Source organism: Capricornis sumatraensis, chromosome 19 (genome assembly GCF_032405125.1).
Source record: "Capricornis sumatraensis isolate serow.1 chromosome 19, serow.2, whole genome shotgun sequence".
NCBI classification, from domain to species: domain Eukaryota; kingdom Metazoa; phylum Chordata; class Mammalia; order Artiodactyla; family Bovidae; genus Capricornis; species Capricornis sumatraensis.
Genome location: NC_091087.1, coordinates 9,804,662 through 9,817,706, shown reverse-complemented (window position 1 = coordinate 9,817,706; position 13,045 = coordinate 9,804,662). Strand labels below are relative to the sequence as shown.

General features: G+C 47.5%; 1 protein-coding gene across 1 annotated transcript in view; it reads right to left on the bottom strand.

Annotated features, from left to right (window-relative positions):
- The window catches only part of GABRA5 (gamma-aminobutyric acid type A receptor subunit alpha5), a 92,555-nt gene extending 82,079 nt beyond the window's left edge, over positions 1-10,476 (bottom strand). Inside the window, exon 1 of the mRNA XM_068990938.1 lies at positions 10,391-10,476. Within this exon, the coding sequence (XP_068847039.1) occupies positions 10,391-10,476 (86 nt within the window). The remainder of the gene's footprint in view (positions 1-10,390) is intronic.
- Positions 10,477-13,045: the final 2,569 nt, after the last annotated feature.

The following is a 13,045-nucleotide window of genomic DNA, read 5'->3' as shown; positions in this document are numbered from 1 at the left end:
CTGAGCCCCATGTTCCAGGCTGAGGAGGGAAGGTGATGGCTGGGACATGGGCAGGGACACAAATGGGACTCGACGCTCAGGTGGTGGAAGGACTTCCTCAGACGCCGTGAATGGCCCCCGTCAGGTCTAAAGGTCTGGGTCTTTCAGGGACTTCTGACGAGGTGGAGTAGGGAATAGGCAGCCATAAAATGTGGTGCACTAATGGGTTTATTTCACACAGAGTTTTCAGAACAAAAAATATGCATGACTTTAGAAAGCCTCAACTCTAGTAATTGTGCAAATTTCCCAGCTATCCCTGTGGTCTTACCTCTGGTGTCTTCAGGGCATTTGAATCTGTGACTTTTGCATTAGCTTCTTCTGATTTCTAGACCCTAGAGACTCGGCCTTAGGAGGAATGGGCACTGGTATTTTTTAAGGTCCCTAAGTGATCTTCATGTGAAGTCAGAGGGGTGAGGGACTGTTTTAAGACTAGAGAGCTAAGTTGGAAACAGGCTGCTCTGTGAACCAGCTGCCAGAGTGACTCCAAATGACCCCAGAGAGCAGCTCTCTCATCACGTCTTCACAGACGTTCACTATCCCAGCAGCTCAGCCCAGCAAAGGCACTGCGGGTGTCTGCCATGTGCCTGGCATTGTGGTGACGATGACAAAGGTGGCACCCCTAACCTTTGGATCTAAAAGAATGGGCCATGCTCCCAGAGGATTCCTGAAGAACATGATTGCTTCAGGAGTCTTAAATGCAGGGCGTCCTAGGACCTGGAAGTAGAGGGATCAAGCTATGTATGAGGCCAGAAGAAAGGAGAGCAGACCTGAGCCTTCAAACATGAAGATCAGGCCTCAAGCCAAAGGAAGGGGTCTGTGAGTAGAGGCACTAAGAAAAAACGCTGGTAGATTGGGATTGATGTATACACATTATTATATATAAAACAGATAACTAATAAGGACCTACTGTATAGCAAGGGAAATTCTATTCAATATTCTGTGATGACCTATATGAGAGAAGAATCTATAAAAGAGTAGATATATGTATAACTGATTCACTTTGCTGTACAGCAGAAACTAACACAATATTGTAAATCGACTATCAGTTCAGTTCAGTTCAGTTGCTCAGTCATGTCCAACTCTTTGCGACCCCATGAATTGCAGCACGCCAGGCTTCCCTGTCCATCACCAACTCCCGGAGTTCACTCAGACTCACGTCCATCAAGTCAGTGATGCCATCCAGCCATCTCATCCTCTGTCGTCCCCTTCTCCTCCTGCCTCCAATCCCTCCCAGTATCAGAGTCTTTTCCAATAAGTCAACTCTTCGCATGAGGTGGCCAAAGTACTGGAGTTTCAGCTTAACATCATTCCTTCCAAAGAAATCCCAGGGCTGATCTCCTTCAGAATGGACTGGTTGGATCTCCTTGAAGTCCAAGGGACTCTCAAGAGTCTTCTCCAACACCACAGTTCAAAAGCATCAATTCTTCGGCACTCAGCCTTCTTCACAGTCCAACTCTCACATCCATACATGATCACAGGAAAAAACATAGCCTTGACTAGACGGACCTTAGTCGGCAAAGTAATGTCTCTGCTTTTGAATATGCTATCTAGGTTGGTCATAACTTTTCTTCCAAGGAGTAAGTGTCTTTTAATTTCATGGCTGCAGTCACCATCTGCAGTGATTTTGGAGCCCCAAAAAATAAAGTCTGACACCAATCGACTATACTCCAATAAAAATTTAAAAAAAAAGAAAAATATTGACATTTGCAGTGGGCATGTAAGAACCCTAGTGAGAAGAGCCCTGTGTGGGGGTTCATATTCATGTGACAAGCTCCACCTGCAGGATCTGGCCTGAACGTGGTGGGAAAGGCAAAGCACCTCAACAGGCTCATTGTCTTTCCATGTGGCCCCAGGCACCTGGGGGATGATGGGCTTATCACAGGTAATACTGGAGGTGGAGAGGGCCAGTGCTCAGGCCACGCAGGGCTGTACAGGTGGGATGGACAGGCCATTAGCAGGGTTTCTGATGCGAGCTGGGGAGGAATGCAGAGGGAGCAATCTGAATGCAACAGGACAAGGATCCCAAGAAAGCTTTCTCCAAAACCAGGTATCAGGGTGGGTGAAACCTGCAGTAGAATCCATGCATTACTCTGAAAGAGGAGAGTTGTATTGTCGTCAAATCTAAGAGTCTTTTTGTTTCTGAGGAAACTTTACTCCAACGTAACTTTTCTGTCAGTATGAATGTCTCTACCAGTAATAATAACACTACGCAGTAGAGTCCATCTTTAAAGGTGTTTCACTTTACCAAGTGATGCTTGATGATGCCTCCTTATTTCAGGATTTTAAATGGTTCAAGTTGAACAGTTACGTCATCACTTCTGGGGAAGAAAAATCTTTTGAGTCTCGTACCACAAATGGTGCTATTGATGGCAACATGTGATGCATTTCTTGTGATCTCTGCTTATGCTGACAGTCATTTTCGATTTCCATAAAATGGTATAGATAATTGCATCTGCAGACCAGCTTTAATGTGAACTTACTTTGGGACTTGAACAGAATTGCTTTTAAGCACCAACTTATCTGTCTTCTTGAACTGCATTTCTTTCTGCATTCTTTCTCCAGTATATAGTTACTTCTGAGAAAACTATCTTCAGTTTATTCGTTCATTACTTTAAGCTCACTAAATAAGTAGCTCTAAATGGCACTGTTTTGTGATGTTTTCCTCAAATTTCCATTACACACCACTTTAGTTAACTATGCTAAAATATGTAAAATTTTTAAAATATCATGGCGGATATAACCAGACATGAAAATAAAACTCGAGTTTCCAATTAAATTGTTTCCTCTTATGATGGAAAATATGGACTGATTGGCACGTGTGCTTTATGTGGATAAAGTTGTGCCCATAAAGCTTTATGCCAGAACTCTTAGGTGGCTTCCACATCAAAAGTGCCCCTGGTCCTGCCCATCACCTCTCTAGACAGAGCTCAAGTCCACCCCACCCTTGTACACCACCCTTCATGTAGATGTTCCAACTCTTGTCCCCACGACTGCAGCCTGGTTCAGAAGCCTACAACTTGCAAGGTAGGACCCAGGTGCCTGCCTTACAGGCAACACCCCCGTCATCTGATCCCAGACTTCCGGAGTCTCATCCCCTTCCTTTCCCCCAGCCGCACTGGATGCTCCACAAATGTGGTTATAAAGCACATGAATCATCCCAGTGCTTATTACACGTGGGTCTCCCTCCCTCCCTAACCATTCCCATCAGTAATTACATCAGGTCTTTGAAAAGTCTCTCATTCACCCTATATTCCATTTCAGGTATTGCTCCATCCTCAGCCTCTCGTCTGAAGAGAGGCCCTCTCACTGAAGATCTATCTCCTCAAAGGTCTCTGCTGTCACTCTGCCCTGCTCTTGCCCCCGCCTCACCCAGGATCCCAGTGAAATCCTCTGCGGCTGCTCCTCCCAGTGCCAAAACTGTGGGTCCAGTCTCAGTCCTCAGCTGAGCCCATCCCCTTCTTACAGTGCAAGACTCAGCCTCTTCTTATCTTCCCCCCGCCTCTTCTCCTTAAACCTGGCATTTCCCAGGGCTGTCTAGAGACACTCCTTCAGTCTAAACTCAATCTCTAATTGATCCCATTCAATCTAATGGCTTTAAATCTCTCTCAAGTTCATGTCTCCAGTCCCAAACTCTCTCTCTCTCTCCGAGTCCAGACCTGTATGCCCAATGGCCTGCCTGGCTGCTTGGATATCTAACAAAGCTCGCACAGGTCCAGAACTGCACTGACAATTCTCAGCGGCCTCCTCCCCTCTGTCTCTTCCAGCTCAACAACAGCCTATTGAACCCACCACCTTTTCAGGTGTTCGTTCATGTCCATGGCAGCCCATCAACCGATCCCGCTGCCCAAAACACCCCTCCCCAGGGGCACTGCCTTTGCCTCTTGACTGCCTTTCCTGGCCCCTCCTTTACTAAGCCTCCCCACCCAGACTCTGAGTTTACTCTCCACTTACAGCCAGAGTCAGCTTTACTGTTTGTCATTCTACTGTCAAGTCTCAGTGGGATCAGATTTCACTCTTCAACGGCCAACTGCTTATCCCAGTGCTACCCTGCATGGCCTATAGACGATCTGACTATCCCCCACCCACGCTGCCTCTCTGGCCCTGCCTCCCACCAACCTTCTCCGTCCTCAAGCTGGCCTCTTCAGTCACCCTGCCTCTGCTGCTCCTCTCAACTGTCCGATCATTGCTACCAAGACAGGCTCATTCTTCAGACATCTGCTTGAGTACATCTCCCAGCACACTCACTACCTCCTACTCTGAATTACTCTTCACTGCAATCCTTGTGACCCAACTGATAAGTACGTGTTTCCTTACTGCACCAGAAGGAGCCCTCCTGGAAGGTAGGCTTTGCTCTGCCCATCACAGGATCTCAGCACCTAGGACAGTGCCTGGCATGTAGGAAGGACTCAAGAGACCCTGACGTAGCTGCAGGGCACCATCCTGCAGAATGCCCAAACCCTGATCCAGAACCTATAACTGTGAATGTGCACCCTTATACAGAAGGGAGACTGCCAATGGGACTAAGCTTGTGGACTTTGCTGTGCCCAGCCCATGAGTCTAGCAAACCTTGGTGCTTCTTGGTCACAATACCCAGAAAGACAGTGCTAGCCTGGATTTAGCACTCCCTTCTTACCTGGCTGTGTTTCAGCATTTAGCATACATGCATTTGCCCTTCACATCAACCCTGTGGCATAGGACCTGTTATTACTTTCACTTGGAGATTAGGAAACTTGAGTTGCAGGCAGGCTTAGTAACTGCTGCCACAAAGAACAGCTTCACTGTCCTCTGTCAAAATGATACCTACATCCCTGAAGTAGGAACTAAATTGATTATGGAGTGATGGCCCAATTTCTTCCTGTGGTTAAAAGTGAAAATGAACTGCTCCTGGGTTTCATTTATTTTTAGGTTTGCCTTTTGATCTTGAGATAAATTGTTAAATAAATACAAATAAAACAGAATTTTCAATGAACTGCTAAAGTCTGTTTCATTGTATATCTTAATTTTCCTATAACATGGTTCCCTCTCTATTACATCATATCTCATAGTATATATTTTGCATTTGATTTTATTCAGGCTATGAAAGACTATCTTTAGAGCAGTGCTATTTGAGTTCTAGGTTAGAAGATTCCAATGTACAGATTTTCCCCCATTCTATCCCTTTTCGTTGCAGCTTAAATATCCAGACATTCTGGAGAAGGTCCTGCATTGATGTGCAGGCTCAGGCCCTGGAGATGGACCCTGACTTTCCCACTTTTCAATGATGAAACTTAGACATGTTTCTCTGTATTCTATCACCTTCACTCCTTTCACCTACAGAGAGAGGATTCTGTGAAAATTAAACAGTACATTTCTTTTGAAAATGCATTCTGGAAATGAAGAAGTACTCATGTAAGCACTTATAAGCATTGTTGCTGCCACTAGAATTCTACTTTTGATTCTAATATTTTCCTTTGAAATTTCACACCAATTAAAATATGCATGTTATGCAATTGAACCTTTGTAAAAAAAAAAAAAAAATCCAAACACCTACATTCTCCTTTGCCCCTTGAACCAAGCCAGTTACTCATCTGGGAGCTGATGGCCAGAGCAGGGCTGGCTGGGTTGACTTTGGCTGACTGTCCATCTAAGCTTTGTTTAGCAGTTTAAAGTTTCTAAGCAGGTAATCTGGAAGTATTTTGTTTTGGTGCCTTAAGAAAATGTTGGCCTTACTCTGTAGCAGGGTCTTAGTCAGGCTTTCCTGGAATGGACTCTGACTGGTAGAAGACCCCAGTTCAATTCTGGGTCAGGAAGATCCGCTGGAGAAGGGATAGGCTACCCTTTCCACTATTCTTGGGCTTCCCTGGTGGCTCAGATGGTAAAGAATCCACCTGCAATGCGGGACACTTGGGTTTGACCCCTGGGTTGAAGGGAAGATCCCCTGGAGGAGGAAATGGCCACCCACTCCAATATTCTTGCTTGGAAAATCCCTATGGACAGAGGAGCCTGGTGGGTTACAGTCCATGCGGTCGCAAAGAGCTGGACACAACTGAGTGACTAAGCATAGCACAGCACAGGGTCTTAGTCACCCGAAATGTTTACTATATGCAAGGTCTCTGGCTATCCCTGCAGCCTCCACATAAGTGCCTCCTCACCTGTGAGTGTCCTATCTGCTTCACAGAACTTCTCTGTGGTTTTATAATTGTCATGATGACCATCAGTCCTGGTCTTATGACTCTACAGTAACAAGCAGGAAGAACTTTCCATATGGGAATTTCCCTCTTGCCATTTAAAAAGACATCGTGAGTACGTGAGTGACTCAGAGAGAGTGCACTTTCTGCTCTAGTTAAGAGAAGAGAACTGTCCTTGAGAACGTGTATGAACAGGCGCTCTTCATGAAACCAACAGTCCCAGTTAGCATGCTTGTGTAGACAGATAAAGAACCTTATCTGTTCCTTTTCTTAAGCTACTTATACAAGAACCTGCCTATAATTGCCAATTATAGAACAGTGTTTTCCAAAGGCTATTTGAATTATAGCTCCCATGTGATAAAATTCTAATGCATTTTTTACTTTCTAATAGATAAACCTCTAAACAGTGTTTAATATTACTAAATGAATGGAATCAGATTCCACCATATTATTGAGTTGATAATCCTCAAATTTATCTTGCAATTATCACTGATCTGATCAAGTCTGAAAAGTATGATTTTTCAGATGATGATAAAGTAACTTCAGATTAAATTATGTTTTGACCTTACATTGATGCAAACATCATTTCTGTGCTGGTGTCTTTATACCATGTATGTGTGATTACTGGTTAAAATAACTATAACGCCTCCAATTATGCCGTGCCTCTGAATGTGACATCACACAAGGCCGACAGTCAGATATGTCTCTGCTCTGTTATACACTTGACTCATGCTCTGTTATATAACTTAAAACTAACAGAAGAATTACAAAGGCTACTGAAAATGAGCTACTGGTGGCTCTGATCAAATTGAGAAAATAAAAGGGAGAAGACATGAGACTCATATTTTCAAAGCAATTTCACCGCATCTTATATAATCACCAAATACATTTTACTCATCACATATAAATTTCCTGATTGCCAGATCCACATGTTTTTCGCAAACAGTGTATGATTTTGTTGCACAGAAGCACAAGCGTCCTGCCTCTTTCCTCTGCTCTCTGACTGAAAGCAGTTTCCTATCACTCTCTTTACCCTTCACCAATTGTCTGATTTTCTTTATGTATTTACAGGTATCCACATTTCTTCTGTCCCACAATGTGCAAATTACAGCCTTTCATGCTTCCCTGTTCCCCTTTCTTTAGAACAAAATCACATAAACTCTTTCTTTGGAGGAAGATAACAGAGCTTACCAAGCTCTTTTTTTCTGTAATCTCAGAACGGAAAATTCTCTCTACCCTGATGCAGAGAATTCCTTTCAAAATTATGTCCCCTTCCTCTATAGGTCAGTCTGACTATGACCTTCCATGCAAACCATGTGAAGTCAAGACGAGAACCCCAGGACCACCCAGCAGGTTCCCTCTGAGGAGGGCTGAGGATAGAACCCCAGCACAATTAGCATGGTAAACCCACCAGTAGCCATCTTTTCCTCCCATCTCCCTGACTGTAAGCCAGGGCTAACGATGTTCAGCTCCTAAAGTGTCCTCTAAAACAGACAACGTAACAATAGTCACTTCATATTGCAATAGATATTTTGTCAAGATTTTAAATCAAATAAGTGTTCTGAAACTTTCTTTGCAATCTGACAAAATTATTCTTAAGCTCATTTACAGTACTAACCAAGTGAGAAGAGCCTTGTATAGAAGGGGAAATCGATAGGGCCTTGTGCCCCTAGACGTCAAGATGCCTTCTGCTGAAAACCATACCCTACTTGACTTCCCACTTTGCTACAGATCTTAGTCCCCAGAAGCAACTGGATGCCCAAAACCAAGAGCTAAAAGCACTCAGGGGAGCTGAGTAAAATTCCACTTACAGAAACATCTTCTAATAGAAATGAACTCAAATACTTAAAGCAACTGTAGGACGGATATGTTCACAGATATGTAGGAAAACAACACAATCTGAAACAATGCAAACGCCCCTAATTAGGGAAGTAGCCCATGACAAAGCATTTATGCACTGCAATACACTTGCCCATTTTACATCATACATTTTAAGACTTTGTGGTAACAAAGTATTGGTGTGAAGAAAGCACAAAAATTACAGAACTGAAAACACAGTATGATCCCAACTGTATAAAGCTAGGCATAGAAGCAAGGGGAAGAAACACACCAGAATGGGAAGGATGATTGTATCTGTGTGGTGGAATTAAGGATATTTTTCTTTTTCACTTACTATTCTGGGTCTCATTAATTTCTGCAGTTAGTAGGTGTCATTTTAGGATGGACTATTAAACTTACATCTGACAGGATCAAAACTTCTCCAACAAACTAACTGTCTAAGGCGATTAAGGAGTATTCCACTACTTGTTCTGTATTAGCTTTTAGAAACTAAGAGTTATCTCTCTATTTTGAAGATGACCTCAGAAAGTCATCAAATTGAGTAAGAAATCGAGTACAGTTGCTTCTAATGGCCAAACTCCATATGCAAATTTTTTCATACTTCAGACTTTCATCCACCAGGTAAGCATAATACCTTCTTGACTATAGACTATGCAGATTCACAGAATTATATTCGACTAAAATCTTAGGGAAAAAATAAATGTTTCCTTCTTACATCTGAAATATTGATAAATGTATGCAATATATCAGTAAGCAAACTACTTACGTAATGTATTAACTTGGAAATTTAAAATACTGTGTCTGATTTCACTTCTAAACACACTTCTCATGCAGGAGGGATGTATACAGGATGTATGTGGGAACACTGTGGTTAAATCCTAGAAGATTTAACAGCAGGGAGAGCCCTTGGAAGGGAAGATATTCACTGAACAGATAAGGAAACCAAAGGCACAAGTAGGGAAGTACCCCTTCAAGACAAGCAGCGAGGTAAGAATAACAACCGACACTCTGTCCCAAGGGAACGCCCTGACTGGCTAGGAGGCTAGGGCATGGGTTGCACGCACACTCTGTCCCCTTCACGGTGCTGAGGGCCAGACAAGTCTCTGATGGAGCTGGAACACAGCCCCATGCCGTCATGTACAAGCCACACACCTGAGGATGGTCACAGACCTCTCTCTCTCTGCTTTCTCGTCTGTACAGACCTGGGAATGTCAGAAGTACAGAAAATGTCCTGAGAACAAAGAGAGAGGGTCATGGACTTTGGAGGGGCCTCCTTCCTGCTGACTCGTGGGGATGTACTGCAGAGCCACTGTGCCCTGTAGATGCCTCCATGATTCACACAAGGGCAACCGTCACCACTGATTTTCACATAAGGGGTGTTTGGCAACTTTTGTCCTAAAATTTAACTTCTTAATTACACTCCACCGACTTTAAGTTGGGGTCTCCCTGCTGGCTCAGGGGTAAAGAGCCCACCTGCCGAGACAGGAGACACAGGTTCAGTCCCTGGGTGGGAAAGATCCACTGGAGAAGGAAATTGAAACCCACTCCAGTATTCTTGCCTGGAGAATCCCATGGACAGAGGAGCCTCGCGGGCTATAGTCCAAGGGGTTGCAAAGAGTCGGATATGACTTATCGAATAAACACACCACCAACTTCAAGTTACAATCCTTGGGATTAGCCAGAGCAGTTTTGGGAAGAAGAGGACAGAGTCAGCACCTCATAAGAAGCTTGTCAGGACCCTGGGTTATCACTAGTTTGATGAAAAACTATTAGAATCAGTACACTGATACTAAAGGCCAAGATGAAAGAGCTTAAAGGCACTGGTAACACCAAACGCCCTGGGGTCCTGCACATCATCAGACACATGCAGTTTCTGGTATCTGCGTTTGCATTCCGATGGCCACAGTTCCAGGCCTTTGGCTCAAGTCAGGACCATGGCAAGTCCTTGTCAGAACTAAGCACGACAATCCTTAGTTTGTTTGGAACTAAGGACAACAAAGAATGTTGCCCACTGCTTTGTCCAACAAGCAATAAATGTCCTTCATGCAGGTCAGCTTTTGAATCCTGCTTTAACTTGAGTGGGAGGAAACACAGCTTACTCTGAAACCATCTTCGGCTTCCACTTCTGAAAACATAATCTGCCCCTTTTCTTTGACTGACTTCAGAGACCTTACACTTGGAGCAGCCTTGCTTGGAATTAAGCGTAGGGGAAGGCAAGGACTCTGATAAGTCTGTGGGACTGCAAAGGTGGCCAATGAGGGTTTGCTGATATACTGCTCAGCAAAGTTTCTAAAAGGTACATGCACCCTGAAAATTGTAAAATCAAAGCATAGATGATAACTTACCCAAAGTGACTGGCTAAGTTCATGGAAATACAAAAGAGAAGGAGGTTTTTGATCATGATAAAGCTAGAGAACATTCCATTGTCCATTCCCAGTAAGAATAACAGCTGAAGCAGATGAATTTGGAAGAATAGCTATTCCTTTCTCCACCTTGATCTTGAAGCTGAAAGGGGAAAAAACATAAACATGAATGTTGTCATGAAACAGTTCCTAGACTCAAATCACACTGCCAACACACACAATTCATAAAGAAAGGAGCCGGGCTGTCCTTGTCCATCACAGCTCCATATCAGGAATTATCTGTGTTCACTAGCCAGTAAGTTGGAGTGTAAAAAGAAATTACAGTAGGCTTGATTTTCACCTTTACTCAGGGTGCGGAATCATTCTCCTAATTTATCTTTCCCATGTCGCAAATTCTTTGTTTTACTTTTTCCATGTGATCAAATGACCCTCTAGTCCTATTATTAGAATCAATGCCTGAAGTTATCTAACTGTATTTTACATCTGTCAAATCCACAAGTGGAATAATTTTACCTTTCTGAAATATTTGCCACACGTCAAAGCCAGCAAGCTACTCCTTGTTCTGCAAGGTGCTATGAGAAAGTATGTGGAAAGAGGGGAAAAAAAGGCACATTTAAACAGGTCTTCTGCAAGATCACGACAATATAAGAACTGCTTATAAAAGAAGGCTGCCACTTTCTCAGCAATCTGTCCCCATGACTAAAGAACTTAGTAATCACTGCATTTTGGAAAGTCTCTCGGCTCTGGGTTATATGGTGGGCCCTAATTAATGCATTTGAAATCCAAGCAGGCACAATCCCTGGGCTTTGCAACTAACCCTAGAGAAGGGATATATTTCTCAATATGCGCATAACGCAAATGGATAGACATCATAAAGGAGCACAGCGTGTTCAAAAGCAACATTTTCCCGAGGAGACCCCAGGCCAACTCCGGAAGAGAGAAACAGACAACAGGTACTTCCACCTCCGAAACCAAGGCCCTCGAGTCGAGAAAGGCAGGGCGGGGATTGCCTGGGTGCGTCCAGGGGCTGCTCCCCTAACCCGGGCCGGAGTCCCGGCGGCAAGCACGCGGCGCTGCATGCGGGAAACCCGGGCGGCACCTCCTGCCGCCCTCAGCCTGGTGACAGTCTGGACCAGGCTTTGGGGGACTCGGGACCCCTAAAGACAGCCTGGCTCCCACGGTCCCGGGACCGCCGCGGGGGCTCGCGGGCGCGGGGGTGGCACTGCAGAGCTGCAGCCTCCGCGCCCGGGCGCCCGCGGCCGGGTAGTGTCGGCCGCCCGCCCGGTCCGCAGCGGCGCTCCCAGAGCCAACCGTTTGCCCACCCTCCCCGGCTCGCTTCTGGCCCCGGCAGACCTGCCCTGCCGCCGCCCCGGGTCCGAGCGGAGCGTCCTGCCGCGCGGCGCTTTCCTCCTCGGCCCGGAGCGCGCGGTGCAGCTTCGGCTCCGTGTCTCCCGGCCTCGAGCCGCCAGAGCGACCCGCTGGCGCCCCCGCCCCCAGTCTCGAGCCTGAGCCCGCGCCCACCCTGCAAGAAGCGCCCAGCCCGCCGCGCCTCGGAGCACGGCGGCTGGCGGGGGCCCCGGGGAGCGTTTTCGGCCCTCGGCTCCGATGACCGCGGCGGGAGCCTCGTGCCCCAGTTCCTACCGGCAGGTCCGTGGGTCCTGCGCCCCGGCGCCCCGTCCGGCGGCGCCGCGCTGCTCTGGACGCCCCTGCCCTCCCGCGGGTGGTTGCGCCTCCGCAGTCGCCGGGGGAAAGTTTGCGCTCCCGGCCGCCCGCGGCGCCCCGCCTGCCTCCACCGCCCTCCCCGAGCCAGGCAGCCTCGAGGAGAGGCAAGTGGGCCGAGCCGGGGCCGCTTGCCCTCCCGCCGCCGCCTGCAGCTCCTGACCCCACGGCCCCGGTCCAGCGCGCCCGGGCTTACCCCGCGCGCCGGCCCGGGAAGGCGAGCCGTCGGCGAGGGCGCATCCTCCTCCCCCGTCTGCTCTCCCCGGCTGGCAGGCGCGGAGGCCGGTGCGGCGTCACCGCCCCATGCCGCCAGCGCGAACTTCCCCGGGGCTCCCGGGCCGAGCGCCTCGGGCACCCCCGCGCTCCCGCCGCCGCCCTGCGGCTCAGCTCCGCGCCCGAGGCCGCGCGCCGCCCCGCTGCAGAGCCCCCGGCGCCCCCGGCGCGCCGGCGCGCGCTCTCACCTCGGCCGAGCGCTACATGTCGGCTCCGGCTCTGAGAAACGCTCCTCTGCCGAGGCGCTCCGGTAGAGGCCGCCAGACTCTCACCAAACGCGCCCTGGCCCCGGGCCGGTTGCGAGGAAGGGCGGGGGGGCGCGTTCGGGGTCCCCGGCTTGGCCAGCTCTGGGACAGGCCACGATTCTGATGAAGTTTCTTGGTAGCCTGCGGGAGTGTATCGGTGCCTCGTGTCCCTCTTCTTAGGGCTGAGATGGAAAGGGGGTGTCCAGGCAGGCGCCGAAGGCCGGGGCGGCGAGAGCTTTCCTGTCTCAGGACCAGCCCTGAGCGCCTTTCTGGCCGGGCCTAAGTCCTGCCTCAGTCCTCCACGCAGGCCCCTGTGTCTGCAGCTCCTACTCTCCATAGAAAGAAACTGGCCTCTGAGGCTACTTTTTAAAAAATTGTAATTCATTGCTATGGGAAGGAA